Below are 15,382 nucleotides of genomic sequence, written 5' to 3' on the forward strand. Positions count from 1 at the left end.
GAAGGACTCCGTTTCCACAACCCTATACGGCAGCATCTCAAGAATGATGAATTTTGCTATGCGGACGGTTAACGTTTGAGCGTGCGGGTGCGTGGCGGCGTACTTGCGCTTGCGCTCCAACAGTTGCGCAAGCGACGGCTGGACGGTGCGCTGAACTACACTGCTGGATGGGGCCGAGGACAGCGGAGATGAGGGTGTGGGTGCAGGCCATGAGGCGGTAGTGCCTGTGTCCTGAGAGGGGGGTTGCATCTCAGTGGCAGGTTGGGGCACAGGGGGAGAGGCAGGGGTGCAAACCGGAGGCGGTGAACGGCCTTTGTCCCACCTTGCGGGGTGCTTGGCCATCATATGTCTGCGCATGGTGGTGGTGGTGAGGCTGTTGGTGTTGGCTCCCCGGCTGAGCTTTGCGCGACAAAGGTTGCACACCACTGTTCGTCGGTCGTCAGGCGTCTCTGTGAAAAACTGCCAGACCTTAGAGCACCTCGGCCTCTGCAGGGTGGCATGGCGCGAGGGGGCGCTTTGGGAAACAGTTGGTGGATTATTCGGTCTCGCCCTGCCTCTACCCCTGGCCACCGCACTGCCTCTTGCAACCTGCCCTGCTGATGCCCTTGACTCCCCCTCTGAAGACCTGTCCTCCTGAGTAAGTGTTGCACACCAGGTGGGGTCAGTCACCTCATCGTCCTGCTGCTCTTCCTCCGAATCCTCTGTGCGCTCCTCCCTCGGACTTACTGCCCTTACTACTACCTCACTGCAAGACAACTGTGTCTGATCGTCATCGTCCTCCTCACCCACAGAAAGTTGTTGAGACAGTTGGCGGAAGTCCCCAGCCTCTTCCCTCGGACCCCGGGAACTTTCGAATGGTTGGGCATCAGTGACGATAAACTCCTCTGGTGGGAGAGGAACCGCTGCTGCCCAATCTAAGCAGGGGCCCGAGAACAGTTCCTGGGAGTGTTCCCGCTCCTGAGCAGGTGTCATTGTAGTGGAGTGAGGAGGCTGGGAGGAAGGAGGAGCAGCAGACAGAGGATTCGGATTTGCAGCAGTGGACGGCGCAGAACTGCGTGTTGACGATAGGTTGCTCAAAGCACTTTCTGCCATCCAGGACAGGACCTGCTCACACTGCTCATTTTCTAATAACCGTCTCCCGCGTGGACCCATTAATTGGGCGATGAATGTGGGGACGCCAGAAACGTGCCTCTCTCCTAATCGCGCAGCAGTCGGCTGCGACACACCTGGATCAGGAGCTCGGCCTGTGCCCACACCCTGACTTGGCCCTCCGCGTCCTCGGCCGCGTCCACGTCCTCTAGGCCTACCCCTACCCCTCAGCATGCTGTATTACCAGTGATTTGATTTCACAGGCAGGAAATAAATTGGCGCAAGACTGCAGCCAAATATAATTTTTTCCGTTTTTTGAAAACGAAAGGCCCCACTGCCTCTAGTGAATGAATAATCTAAGTTTAATAACTGTGCTGTGTCCCTGCTAATGTGGCACAGAACGTGAGGGTAGCAGAGTTATTAACTCTGGCAGAGCAGGTATTTTTTTTCCCAATTAAGGAAAGCAAATGGCGAAGCCAGCAGTAAACCGTAGCTGGGTGCGTCTGATTTTTAAACGTTGCACACGCAGCCAACACGTGTCCACCGCCCTTAGGACGGACAGAGGCAGGACAAATACAATTATTTTCAGTTTTTTTCCACCAAAAGGCCACACTGCGTATATTCAATGAATAATAACTGTGTTGTGGCCCTGCCTACACAATTCTTTCCCTGCAGTATCAATGGAGGGTGCAATGCTCTGCAGAGGCGATTTTGAGAAGAAAAAAAAATGCAGCACAGCTAACATCAGCCAGCACAGTACTGCACACGGTTAAATATGGCCCTAGAAAGGACCGTTGAGGTTCTTGAAGGCTACACTCACTCCTAACACTCTCCCTGCCTATGCAGCACTTCTGTCCCTAATGCCAGGTGCAACGCTCTGCAGAGGCGATTTTGAGAAGAAAAAAAAATTGCCACTGCTAACAGCAGCCAACACACAGCTATCAGTGGCCCTAATAAGGACCTTTGGGGGTCTTGAAGCCTACACTAACTACCAATTCTTTCCCTACAGCAGCTCCGGTACAAACAGCACTGTCCCTCATCTAACTCACACGGCATCTGAGGCGAACCGCGGGAGGGGCCGACTTTTATATTCGGCGGACACCTGATCTTCCCAGCCACTCACTGCAGGGGGGTGGTATAGGGCTTAAACGTTGCAGGGGGAAGTTGTAATGCCTTCCCTGTCTTTCAATTGGCCAGAAAAGCGCGCTAACGTCTCAGGGAAGGAAGTGAAAGTAACCAGAACACCGCATGGTGTTCGTTACGAATAACGAACATCCCGAACACCCTAATATTCGCACGAATATCAAGCTCGGACGAACACGTTCGCTCATCTCTAATCACAATGTAAAAACATTATTAAGGACTCGCCTGTCAGCTCCTGCATGGTGACTTTATCCAGGATCTTGAAGGAGGTGTCTAGCTTCAGTGGCTGGCTGCATCGTTGGCATACAAAGCTCACTTGCATTGTGGAGGATTTAGAAGTCTCCATATCTCTAAATAGTGGTGGAAAAACAAAAGGCACATGAACAGGAGTGACACGGAGGAGGCAGATTAGCTCAATGCTTTAATTAGCAGTAATTCTGAAGATCTACTAATCAGTTACCACCCAGAGACCCTCTTAATGAGCATCAGACATGATGTTCTCCATCCTTGGCTTACATACAATGTGTCAGATACCTTCACTAACTGAGATCTTCCTTTTCGCTTTCCCTGCCGAGGGTTCTTTTCCACGGGCCGTATTCTTGACTCAGCATAACGAGAGTTAATTAACAAGCATGTTGTTCAGTGCCCCTTTAGTTTTCATGTACATTGGCGGGAATCACTTATGATGTTGACCGATCGTAACTATACTTATTCATCCCCGTAGTCCACATTTATATTAAGCCAATCAACGAGCCCTTTCAACCTAGCTGAAAAATCAACGATCAGTCGATGAGTGAGAACTCACTCGATGAGGACGATTCACTCATTCATCAGATAGTCATTACGTCACTTACCAGGCCCAAGGATGGCATGAATGCCTGATAATTGGGCCGTTTATAAAGCCCCATTTACACGCAAAGATGATCGCTCAAAATTCGTTCAAAAGATAGCTTGAGCGATCCTTTTGCATAGCTACTAATGGGAACTAATACCCATTAGTATCTTAATTTGCATTTAAATGAAGCTCCCTTGCTGTATGCAGATAACAGCAGGTGGTTATAGCTCTTTTGTTCTTCAAAAACAATGTTATCAGCGCTCCCGCAGAGAATCACAGCCTGTGGCCCCTGCCATCAGCTGGCCTGAGGAACATTGTTTGTTTTTAACTCTTTATTGCACTTTCATGTTTCAAAACAAAGAAAACAAAACAGTGGATGTGTGACGTGATACTTCTGACGCGCCTTCATAAATTGCTTCTATGAGTCACACATATGAGCATATCCTTAATATAAACAGCAAAACTTATATCTGCGTGATGTCTTATTTACATACCATATTAAGTATATATTGTTTTCCATAAACTAAACACACATATGCAACATTCTCTTTAGGCCCCGTGCACACGAGCGGAAATTCCGCAGCAGGATTTCCTGCGGAATTTCCGCCCCTGGAAGCTGCCATAGGATTGCGTTAACAAACGCAATCTTATGCAGACGGCCGCGATTTGGCGGTGCAAAATCTCACGCGGCAAACAAACCGCGGCATGCTCTATTACTGTGCGGGTCTCGCAGAGCCCCGCACAGAAATGTCACTCACCGGCTCCGCTCTGCGCATGCGCCGGATGCCCGACAGCCAGCACATGAAAGAGCTGGAGCCGCGGGAGAGGTGAGTGCCCGCGCTGCTCTCTGCAGACGCTCGGGTCAGGTCCTGCTGCGAGAATTCTCGCATCCGGATCCGACCCGGCCGTCTGCAGGCGGCCTTTCTGTACGTATCATGACACACATAATGGCTATTCTTCAAAAACATGTATCTGCTATTCCAATTTCCTTTATTATATCTGTTAACCTTTGACCGATAACCTACGAATATTCTTATCACCAAAACCACAAAATTAGCACTATATATCTATCGATGGCGGCCGACGGCCCCCCCTCCCAAAGACCCCATACTCATCTCTCGGCGCGGCCGGCAGGGTCGCATGGCGCGGCCGGCAGGGTCGCATTGGCGCGGCCGGCAGGGTCGCATTGGCGCGGCCGGCAGGGTCGCATTGGCGCGGCCGGCAGGGTCGCATTGGCGCGGCCGGCAGGGTCGCATTGGCGCGGCCGGCAGGGTCGCATTGGCGCGGCCGGCAGGGTCGCATTGGCGCGGCCGGCAGGGTCGCATTGGCGCGGCCGGCAGGGTCGCATTGGCGCGGCCGGCAGGGTCGCATTGGCGCGGCCGGCAGGGTCGCATTGGCGCGGCCGGCAGGGTCGCATTGGCGCGGCCGGCAGGGTCGCATTGGCGCGGCCGGCAGGGTCGCATTGGCGCGGCCGGCAGGGTCGCATTGGCGCGGCCGGCAGGGTCGCATTGGCGCGGCCGGCAGGGTCGCATGGCGCGGCCGGCAGGGTCGCATGGCGCGGCCGGCAGGGTCGCATGGCGCGGCCGGCAGGGTCGCATGGCGCGGCCGGCAGGGTCACATAGCCAATCTACTCTTCAGGCTGCCTAATTCTTACAGCACAATGGTACTGTTAGATACTAGTGCACTATACCTACTCTCTGATTGGCCAGACTGGCTCACATGAGCAACACTGGCCAATCAGAAAGCAGTGCACAGAGTGCATTAAAGGGGTTGTCCCGCACCGAAACGTTTTTTTGTTTTTTTTCAATAGCCCCCCGTTCGGCGCGAGACAAACCCGATGCAGGGGTTTAAAAAAAAACAAAACGGATAGTACTTACCCGAATCCCCGCGCTCCGGTGACTTCTTACTTACCTTGCGAAGATGGCCGCCGGGATCTTCACCCTCGGTGGACCGCAGGTCTTCTGTGCGGTCCATTGCCGATTCCAGCCTCCTAATTGGCTGGAATCGGCACACGTGACGGGGCGGAGCTACGAGAAGCAGCTCTCCAGCACGAGCGGCCCCATTCAGAAGGGAGACCGGACTGCGCAAGCGCGTCTAATCGGGCGATTAGACGCTGAAGATTAGACGGCACCATGGAGACGAGGACGCTAGCAACGGAACAGGTAAGTGAATAACTTCTGTATGGCTCATAATTAATGCACGATGTACATTACAAAGTGCATTAATATGGCCATACAGAAGTGTATAGACCCACTGTTTCGCGGGACAACCCCTTTAAGTAGTTAGGGAACTGCATCTGTATTCCTGGACAACTGAAAATGGGATTGAGAACCGACAGAGAACAATTACACATAATATATCCCCCCGTCTCGGGAACCCAGAACTGGAGGTGTACTATAAAGAGGATGACCCACAGGAATATGTTATCACTAGGTAGAGCCAGGCCAGAATTATAAGCTCTCTTTCTGAATTCACACTTATTAAAGAAAATGTTCCTATCCCCAGATACTCCAGGTCTAATGTTAGAATAGCGCTCCCTGCTGTCACTATTTTGCGTCCACCTCAGTAATTGCTCCACCCGCTCAGTGTTACTTCTCTCTCTGCTCCGCTGGGTGTGTGGAGGGATCCCTGATATGGTGAGCGGCTTCTTCTGAAGCTGCGGAGCCTTCTCTGATGTCAGAAGAAATGCTGAGCAAATGATTCAGGCTTTATTCCCACGAGCGTATATCGGCCGGCCGGTATATGCTATCATCTGGGGCGTAGAAGCTCGTGAACGGGCGCACAAATCTAACGTTTGTGCACCTGGTCACACGGCATGGGCTCCGACTCATATACGCTAAGGTCACCATGCCGTCTCCCCTTTCCCCTGCCTATCTCAGGCTCACCTCTGCTCTCTTCCCAGCTCGTTCTTTGCAATGGGAGGGGGTGGAGCTAAGCGATGTCCCGCCTCTTCATTGATGGCAATAGACAAGGGGCGGGGAGAGGGCAGGATCTTAGCTCTGACCAAGTCCAGCCCCTTGTCCACAGCCAGCAGTGGGAGGGGCGGTGCTTAGTAACATGGTCTTCATTCAGCCTAACATACTATGTCCATCTAGTTCAGCCTGTTTATCCTCCCATGTTGTTGATCCAGAGGAAGGCAAAAACCCCCAAGAGGCAGAAGCCAATTAGCCCATTTGGGGGAAAATTCCTTCCCGACTCCATAATGACAATCAGAATAATCCCTGGATCAACCATTGATAGTTCCCACCTGACTGCAAGACCCAGAACTACAAACCCGCTGGTCACCCAATGTCTATATCCTGTAAGCTCCACCCCGTCCCCTCCCATTGCAAAGAACGAGGGGGGGAGGAGGGCAGAGGTGAGGCTGAACGGGGGGAAGGAGAGCAGAGGGAGGGAGTCTAGCAGCCACGCTGCTTAACTCCCTCCCACCTACGGCCGCTGTCATTGGCTCCCATAGGAGCCCATGCAACGGCTGCCATTCTGGCCTAAAAGACAGTTCCAGGACTATCTTTAGGGCCCGACGTAAAAACGCCCGCCGCTGTATTGGCCAGCCGGGCACTTTTACGTCTCAGGAATACGGCCATGTGATCTGATGCATTGGCCGGCCGATATACACTAGTGGGAAAGAGCTCTAAAGAGGAGACAGCCTTACTGCAGAGAAGAGAGACTGAGCATGTGCGACTACCCTGGAACATTTACTTGTGGGCACAGCATGGAAGCAACAAGTGGCGCTATTCTGCCTTTAGTCCTGGCATTTTCGGGGATGGAAACAGCAGGCGACCCTATTCTACCTTCAGTCCTGGGACATCCGGGGAGAGAAACAGCGGGCGGCGCTATTCTACCAATAGTCCTGAGACCCCCAGGGCGAGAAACAACGGGCAGCGCTATTGTTTAGTTGTTGGACATCCAAGGAGAGAGGCGGCGGGGGGCGCCCTTCCAACAATGGTCGCGGGAGAGAGGCGGCGGGGGGGGGGGGGGGCCCTTCCAACATTGGTCGCGGGAGAGAGGCGGCGGGGGGGGGGGGGCGCCCTTCCAACATTGGTCGCGGGAGAGAGGCGGCGGCGGGGGGGGGGGGGGCGCCCTTCCAACATTGGTCGCGGGAGAGAGGCGGCGGCGGGGGGGGGGGGGCGCCCTTCCAACATTGGTCGCGGGAGAGAGGCGGCGGGGGGGGGGGGGGGGGGGGCGCCCTTCCAACATTGGTCGCGGGAGAGAGGCGGCGGGGGGGGGGGGGGGGGGGGGCGCCCTTCCAACATTGGTCGCGGGAGAGAGGCGGCGGGGGGGGGGGGGGCGCCCTTCAACATTGGTCGCGGGAGAGAGGCGGCGGGGGGGGGGCGCCCTTCCAACATTGGTCGCGGGGGGGGGCGCCCTTCCAACATTGGTCGCGGGAGAGAGGCGGCGGGGGGGGCGCCCTTCCAACATTGTCGCGGGAGAGAGGCGGCGGGGGGGGGGGGGGCGCCCTTCCAACATTGGTCGCGGGAGAGAGGCGGCGGGGGGGGGCGCCCTTCCAACATTGGTCGCGGGAGAGAGGCGCCCTTCCAACATTGGTCGCGGGAGAGAGGCGGCGGGGGGGGTGGGGGGCGCACTTCCAACATTGGTCGCGGGAGAGAGGCGGCGGGGGGGGGGGGGGGGCGCCCTTCCAACAGTGGTCGCGGGAGAGAGGCGGCGGGGGGGGGGGCGCCCTTCCAACAGTGGTCGCGGGAGAGAGGCGGCGGGGGGGGGGGGGGGGGGGGGGGGGGGGGGGGGGGGGCGCCCTTCCAACAGTGGTCGCGGGAGAGAGGCGGCGGGGGGGGGGGGGCGCCCTTCCAACATTGGTCGCGGGAGAGAGGCGGCGGGGGGGGGGGGCGCCCTTCCAACATTGGTCGCGGGAGGGAGGCGCCCTTCCAACATTGGTCGCGGGAGAGAGGCGGCGGGGGGGGTGGGGGGCGCACTTCCAACATTGGTCGCGGGAGAGAGGCGGCGGGGGGGGGGGGGGGGGGGGGCGCCCTTCCAACAGTGGTCGCGGGAGAGAGGCGGCGGGGGGGGGGGGCGCCCTTCCAACAGTGGTCGCGGGAGAGAGGCGGCGGGGGGGGGGGGGGGGGGGCGCCCTTCCAACAGTGGTCGCGGGAGAGAGGCGGCGGGGGGGGGGGGGGGGGGGGGGGGCGCGCCCCTTCCAACAGTGGTCGCGGGAGAGAGGCGGCGGGGGGGGGGGGGGCGCCCTTCCAACAGTGGTCGCGGGAGAGAGGCGGCGGCGGGGGGGGGGGGGCGCCCTTCCAACATTGGTCGCGGGAGAGAGGCGGCGGCGGGGGGGGGGGCGCCCTTCCAACATTGGTCGCGGGAGAGAGGCGGCGGCGGGGGGGGGGGCGCCCTTCCAACATTGGTCGCGGGAGAGAGGCGGCGGCGGGGGGGGGCGCCCTTCCAACATTGGTCGCGGGAGAGAGGCGGCGGGGGGGGGGGGGGGCGCCCTTCCAACATTGGTCGCGGGAGAGAGGCGGCGGGGGGGGGGGGGGCGCCCTTCCAACATTGGTCGCGGGAGAGAGGCGGCAGGGGGGGGGGGGGCGCCCTTCCAACATTGGTCGCGGGAGAGGCGGCGGGGGGGGGGGGGCGCCCTTCCAACATTGGTCGCGGGAGAGAGGCGGCGGGGGGGGGGGGCGCCCTTCCAACATTGGTCGCGGGAGAGAGGCGGCGGGGGGGGGGGCGCCCTTCCAACATTGGTCGCGGGAGAGAGGCGGCGGGGGGGGGGGGGGGCGCCCTTCCAACATTGGTCGCGGGAGAGAGGCGGCGGGGGGGGGGCGCCCTTCCAACATTGGTCGCGGGAGAGAGGCGGCGGGGGGGGGGGGCGCCCTTCCAACATTGGTCGCGGGAGAGAGGCGGCGGGGGGGGCGCCCTTCCAACATTGGTCGCGGGAGAGAGGCGGCGGGGGGGCGCCCTTCCAACATTGGTCGCGGGAGAGAGGCGGCGGGGGAGGGCGCCCTTCCAACATTGGTCGCGGGAGAGAGGCGGCGGGGGAGGGCGCCCTTCCAACATTGATCGCGGGAGAGAGGCGGCGGGGGAGGGCGCCCTTCCAACATTGATCGCGGGAGAGAGGCGGCGGGGGAGGGCGCCCTTCCAACATTGATCGCGGGAGAGAGGCGGCGGGGGAGGGCGCCCTTCCAACATTGATCGCGGGAGAGAGGCGGCGGGGGAGGGCGCCCTTCCAACATTGATCGCGGGAGAGAGGCGGCGGGGGAGGGCGCCCTTCCAACATTGATCGCGGGAGAGAGGCGGCGGGGGAGGGCGCCCTTCCAACATTGATCGCGGGAGAGAGGCGGCGGGGGAGGGCGCCCTTCCAACATTGATCGCGGGAGAGAGGCGGCGGGGGAGGGCGCCCTTCCAACATTGATCGCGGGAGAGAGGCGGCGGGGGAGGGCGCCCTTCCAACATTGATCGCGGGAGAGAGGCGGCGGGGGAGGGCGCCCTTCCAACATTGATCGCGGGAGAGAGGCGGCGGGGGAGGGCGCCCTTCCAACATTGATCGCGGGAGAGAGGCGGCGGGGGAGGGCGCCCTTCCAACATTGATCGCGGGAGAGAGGCGGCGGGGGAGGGCGCCCTTCCAACATTGATCGCGGGAGAGAGGCGGCGGGGGGCGCCCTTCCAACATTGGTCGCGGGAGAGAGGCGGCGGGGGGCGCTATTCCAACAACAGTCCTGGGACCTTTATTTTACACTTATAAGTACAAGCAGTGGGTCATTATAGGCTGGATGTAACCAGACACAATAGTCCAGGGGACGCCCCTCTGATGGGTAATCCAGATTGGGGTTAACACTAACAGGCCCATGGAATGAAGCGATCATGTGATAGGTGGGCACAGATGGGTCACAAGACCCGCACATTCCTCACGGCAGAGTACACACACCGCTGACTAGGAGTGGAGCTGTAGAGGCACTGGCTGCCTTGTCCTGGCCTAAGTATTACAGAGCATAAAGCACTTACATACCTCTACCTATGCAGGTAGGTGTACAGAGCGCCGTACTTACCCGCTCCACGGCCCCTACCGATCAGGGCAGCCCGGCCGCTCACAACATCCCAGTGTGATCTGCCCTGCAGGATGTTTTTCTGCTCTCAGCCTCTATACGGAAGAAGGGCGGACGTGACGTCGCCTTTGGAACAACTAAGGGCACAGGGACTGTGTTCTGTCACGTGGTGCATCAGCCAATCACATGCTTGTGTACGCTGGTTTAGCCGGGAGGCACGCATATTTCCCTTTTCAGCCGCAGTTCTCCGGTGCGGCGCATTCAGCCAATCAGCTGGCTGGAATCGGCACCACGTGACTACACAGCGTGCACGCGGATTGCCTTCAGCAGCCGTGTGCACTACACACTACAGTTAAGCAGCGGGGGGGTTAGGGTTTGGGGTTAGGTTTAGGGTTAGTGTTTAGGGTTAGGGTTACCTAAACCTACCCTAACACTAACCCTAACCCCAAACCCTAACCCAACCCCGCTGCTTAACTGTAGTGTGTAGTGCACACGGCTGCTGAAGGCAATCCGCGTGCACGCTGTGTAGTCACGTGGTGCCGATTCCAGCCAGCTGATTGGCTGAATGCGCCGCGCCGGAGAACTGCGGCTGAAAAGGGTAATATGCGGGAGGCGCGTGAATATCCGGAAGCGGAGGGCGGCCGATGTGATCTTAACAAATTGGTGGTGAAGATTGTCAAACGATGATTGATCACACGATGCTGCGGGGATGCAGACTGGGCTGAGACTAGGAGGCTGTACTATTAAGGCTACCTTCACATTTACCACTGTGCAATTTAATGCCGGGCACTACACTATTTCACAATATGGGACTTGCACAGGGTTTGATCGTATCGGGACGGCTCTAGAGCCAAAGGATAGCAAAAATGCTAATTTTGTTGGCTATGCAAAACAGTCGTGTAGTTTAAAAGGCCGTACTGACAAACCCAGGCATGGTTCAGGGGTGTAGCTAGACTAGGATATACCTGGAGCACCATGAGAATTAACCCCTTAAGAACGCAGGACCCCCAAAGATTTAACGGGGTATTTAAATGCCGCTGTCAGAATTTACTATGGCGCTTTAAGGGTTAACAGCTATGCTCAGCGGTGCTGCTTATCGGAGCTGTTGCGGGCAGCTGTCAGCTGTAAGAAACAGCCGCCACCTGCACTGTATGGAGCGGGATCGACCCACGGTCACCCTCTATACATACCCCAAACCTGCGAAGGGGGTAAAGGCGTTTTCTGGGCATTCACCATTAATGACGTATCTTTAGGTTATCTGTAGTTGATCAGCAGCGGTCTGCCGCTCAGGATCCCCACCGATCAGCTGATCCTCCAGCCAGTCAGTGCAGCGGGTCAGATGTCCACATGGGTGGTCAGAGCCAGAAATGTAATAGATGGCATTTCTTCCATTGATTTCAATGGGAGTGAAGCCGTCCACTAGACTTCTGGCTCTGACCACTGATGCAGACTTCCAACCCCCCAGCAGGCTGGAAGGTCAGCTGATCAGTGGGAATACCGCGCAGCGGACCCCACCAATCAGCTAGTGATGACCAATCCTGAGGATATGTCATCAACAGTACATGCCCAGAAAACCCCTCTAAATATGATGATCGCTGGCACCAGGAGACCCAGGGCTATGAACAACGAAAGACCAGTGCAAGTGAAGCTACTAGCAACGCCTATCAAGACCAAGTGGAGCTCTTCATCATGGAAGCACAAAATGATCTAGGGTCTTCATACATATTAGACCTTAGTCAGCTGTACCCGCCTGTAATGGAGATGCCCGATGGCTATTTACTGGCTCAACTTCCCCCAACAGATGATGTTATGGAAAAGAAGAATTCAGGATGTTAAATTTCAAAAGCTGAGCCACGAGAGATAAGCCGCTGCCAGAGCTGTGCAGCTGCGGCTTACCTCTCTGAGCACCTGAGCCTTCAACCATTCATGGGTATGGGGAAGCTGGTGGAAACAGCTCTTGGTGCATCTTAGGCCTTATGCCCACATCTGGGTCGGATTCCGACTGCGAAATCTCACAGCGGAATCAGACTCGGCGCCCCCCAGAGACCCTATCATCGCCTGTCCGGATCCGCGGCGAGTGTCTCAGCCGGCGAGCCGTTGCACAGTGCAACGTATGACGCGCTGGGGTATGACGTGGATTCCCGCAATACTTCTACAGTGCTCACAGCAGAAGCAACGACTGCAATGGAAGACGTCTGTGCGAAAATAGAACATGCTGAGATTTTCCCCCCCCCCCCGCGAGTGGAAAATCACAGTTGATTTCGGCTCGTGGGCAGGGGGGAATCATTTAACACTGCATGTCTATGGACGGTCATTGCTGCGTAATTCACGTTGGGTGTCTGACCGCGAATTCTGGAGCGCTAATCCGTCCGTGGGCGTACGGCCTAAAGGTGCTTAACAATTATCGCTCAAACAAGTGAGGGTGCGTTCACACGAGCGCATAAACGGCGCGTTTTTGCGCCCAATAGTATAAACGTGACCATCTGAGGCAATGGTTTCCACTGTATTCGTTCGCACGGACGATTTTACAGCGCGTAAAAACGGCAACCCGGAAAAAAAACGGAACATATGCGACCGAAATACGCGCCAACGCATATTCGATGGCCGAAAAGATAGTTTGCAAAGTAGGAACAAACAATAATACGCTTTCTAGCTCTGGTCGTGATCGGCGAAAAACGTTCTTTTCGGCGATTAAACGCTGCGCATGTGCGAACGTAAATAAGCCTACGCTCGTGTGACCGCGCCCTAAAAGTGCACAATAATCATTCGGTCTGAATGCAGCCAACGTCCGAACGAGAATCGTTCACTTTTTGTTCGTCGTTCATCAGCGTTGGCTCGTTTGCTTATCGTTCGGCTTAAATAGCGCTCTGTTCCATTATGCGCTACACAGAGACTGAACGATTTTCGTTTCCACGAGCCAACGATGATTTGCCTGCCTAAGGCTGCATTCCCACGAACGTATATCGGCTCGGTTTTCACACTGAGCCGAAATACGTCGTCCTCATGTGCAGGGGGGAGGGAGGATGGAAGAGCCAGGAGCAGGAACTGAGCTCCCGCCCCCTCTCTGCCTCCTCTCCGCCCCTCTGCACTATTTGCAATGAAAGAGGGTGGGGGCGGGGCTAAGTTCTGAGAATTAACCCCGCCCCCATCCCGCCTCTCCCCGCTGCAAATAGTGCAGGGGGGCGGGAGCTCAATTCCTGCTCCTGGCTCTTCCATCCTCCCCCCTGCACACAAGGACGACGTATATCAGCTCGGAGTGAAAACCGAGCCGATATACGTTCGTGGGAATGCAGCCTGAACTTGTATGCAGTGATCAAACGGCAAGTGTCAGTGAACAAACTGGCTACCGGCCAATAAGGTGGCTAATATCCCAATGAATGAATGAAGCATGTTCAACGTTGGTCTTCGCTAGTTGGCCAATCCCCTGGCAACAGATTGCGACCGCCTACGCGACATTCTCTTGTGCTGTCATGGCGAACCTTGTCTTCAGAACGGGACGTGGCTCTTCAGGCGTGGCTGCTTTTATACCACTTAAACACTCGACAATCGTTCCATGTAAAAGCACTTTCAGTCGGGTTCATCAACTCTCTAAAGGCCCATTTAGACGCAAAGATGATCGCTCAAATGACAGTTTGAGTGAAGGCTCTGAGCGATCATATTGCATAAACTGCTAAGTAGCTACTTAGCGTGCAAATGAAGCCTTTCGCTGAATGCAGATAACAGCTAGAGGTCTGTTATCTGCATTCAGATGGCTTTTGAACGGTAATCATGTCTAAATGGGCCTTAATATATAGGGCAGTTTAGCACACTTGATAAAATACATCCCATGTGGTCAGTCTTTTAAAGGGGCTTCCTCTCCGACCCGGTGTATCCCGGCGGGCACTGCCTGGTTAACCCCTTTAACTAATCATCCATCCAAGACTCCGTTCTGCCACAGGAAGCTGCAACTAGCAAAAGGAAATCTTTTTACCTATAACAAGACATTTTGAATAATGTGACGTCATGTCAGCAAGTGCGCATCTTTCTCCAGACTAGGGCTGTGGACCGCTCATTCTATGGATTGGTGAGGGATGGTACATCTAAACAATATGCTATCACTGTTCTGGGGAGGACTGCTTTAGGCCTCATGTCCACGGACGGGTCGGATTCAGCATGCGGGGGCCTGCCCACGGCCGAGGACCCTGCATACCTGTCCGGGTCTTCTTTTTTCTGTACTGTGGATCTGAGCGGAAGTGCCGGTCGTCGCACATGCGCAGAACAGTTTTTTCTTCTCAAACTGCTTTCCCGCGGAATCCGTGGACCGTCCACAATATCAATTGCGGACGGGCTGCGGATTGGACGGCTTCCATTGAAATCAATGGAAGCAGTCCGCACGGAAACCGCACTAAAATGGAGCATGCTGTGATTTTTTTTTGGCGCATGTTGAATCCGGAAAACAAATCTGCATGTGTAAATTCAAGTGCGAACGCCCATGGTTCCCTACGGGTGGCTTGAACTGCAGATTCCGCTATTCATATCCCGTGGACATCATCCATTGACACTGATTGATGGAGACCGCCCACCTGACAGTATGCCAGTGCCCGGCTCTCTATGTAATGGGAGGCGCCAATGGCGAAGTGTAGATAAAAGACAACTTGTCTTGAAGTCAGTGGGGACATGACTAAATACACACAGCCGAACCCTACTGATCAGAAGACGGGACACGTTAGCAAAAGGATGATCAGACCTCTGCACAAAGGAAAGGAGGAATATTTCTAACATCCCCCCAGGCCAGCTATTCCCAATCTTAAAGGAGTTTTCCGGGCATTTGCTCCTGCTGACCTATCCTTAGCTTAGGTCATGGATAGTTGAGCGGTGAGGGTCTGTCGCTCAGGATCCCCACCGATCAGCTGATCCTCTGGCTGCTTCCAGTGCAGCCGAGCCAGATGTCTATAGAAAGAAGAGGAGGAAGAAAAATGGACAGAAGCCGAGAGTCACAAACAGATGTGGTTGCAGCTAATTTACTCACAACTACTGCAATCACAGCTACACTGCTCATTACTGCTATATAATGTCCTCCATGTTGCTGTTACTTATGGGAGAGTACAACAAAAAGATAGAGAAGAAGGGATCCTAAGTGCGGGAGACATAGTCATAGCCAGGGTGGCCAACTTCTACAGAAATTCCTGGACAATCTGTAAAAATAGGGAACTGTTTTCCAGCGCCTGTGAACACCAATAGAAGTGTCTATGATTATTTGTTTGCGGCTGTTGATACTTGAGCAGGTCATTGTGATTAGAACTATCACCATTTTACAGCTCACAATAAATGCTGGTAATATATCAGT

The 15,382-nt window shown here is 56.0% G+C and overlaps 1 protein-coding gene across 1 annotated transcript in view; it reads right to left on the reverse strand.

Annotated features, from left to right (window-relative positions):
• The window catches only part of BECN1 (beclin 1), a 30,273-nt gene extending 20,072 nt beyond the window's left edge, over positions 1 to 10,201 (reverse strand). Inside the window, exons 1-2 of the mRNA XM_066588074.1 lie at positions 10,060 to 10,201; positions 2,458 to 2,582 (exon numbers count right to left, since the gene is read on the reverse strand). Of these exons, the coding sequence (XP_066444171.1) occupies positions 2,458 to 2,578 (121 nt within the window). The 5' untranslated portion in view covers positions 2,579 to 2,582; positions 10,060 to 10,201. The remainder of the gene's footprint in view (positions 1 to 2,457; positions 2,583 to 10,059) is intronic.
• Positions 10,202 to 15,382: the final 5,181 nt, after the last annotated feature.

This window comes from Eleutherodactylus coqui, chromosome 13 (genome assembly GCF_035609145.1).
Source record: "Eleutherodactylus coqui strain aEleCoq1 chromosome 13, aEleCoq1.hap1, whole genome shotgun sequence".
NCBI lineage: Eukaryota > Metazoa > Chordata > Amphibia > Anura > Eleutherodactylidae > Eleutherodactylus > Eleutherodactylus coqui.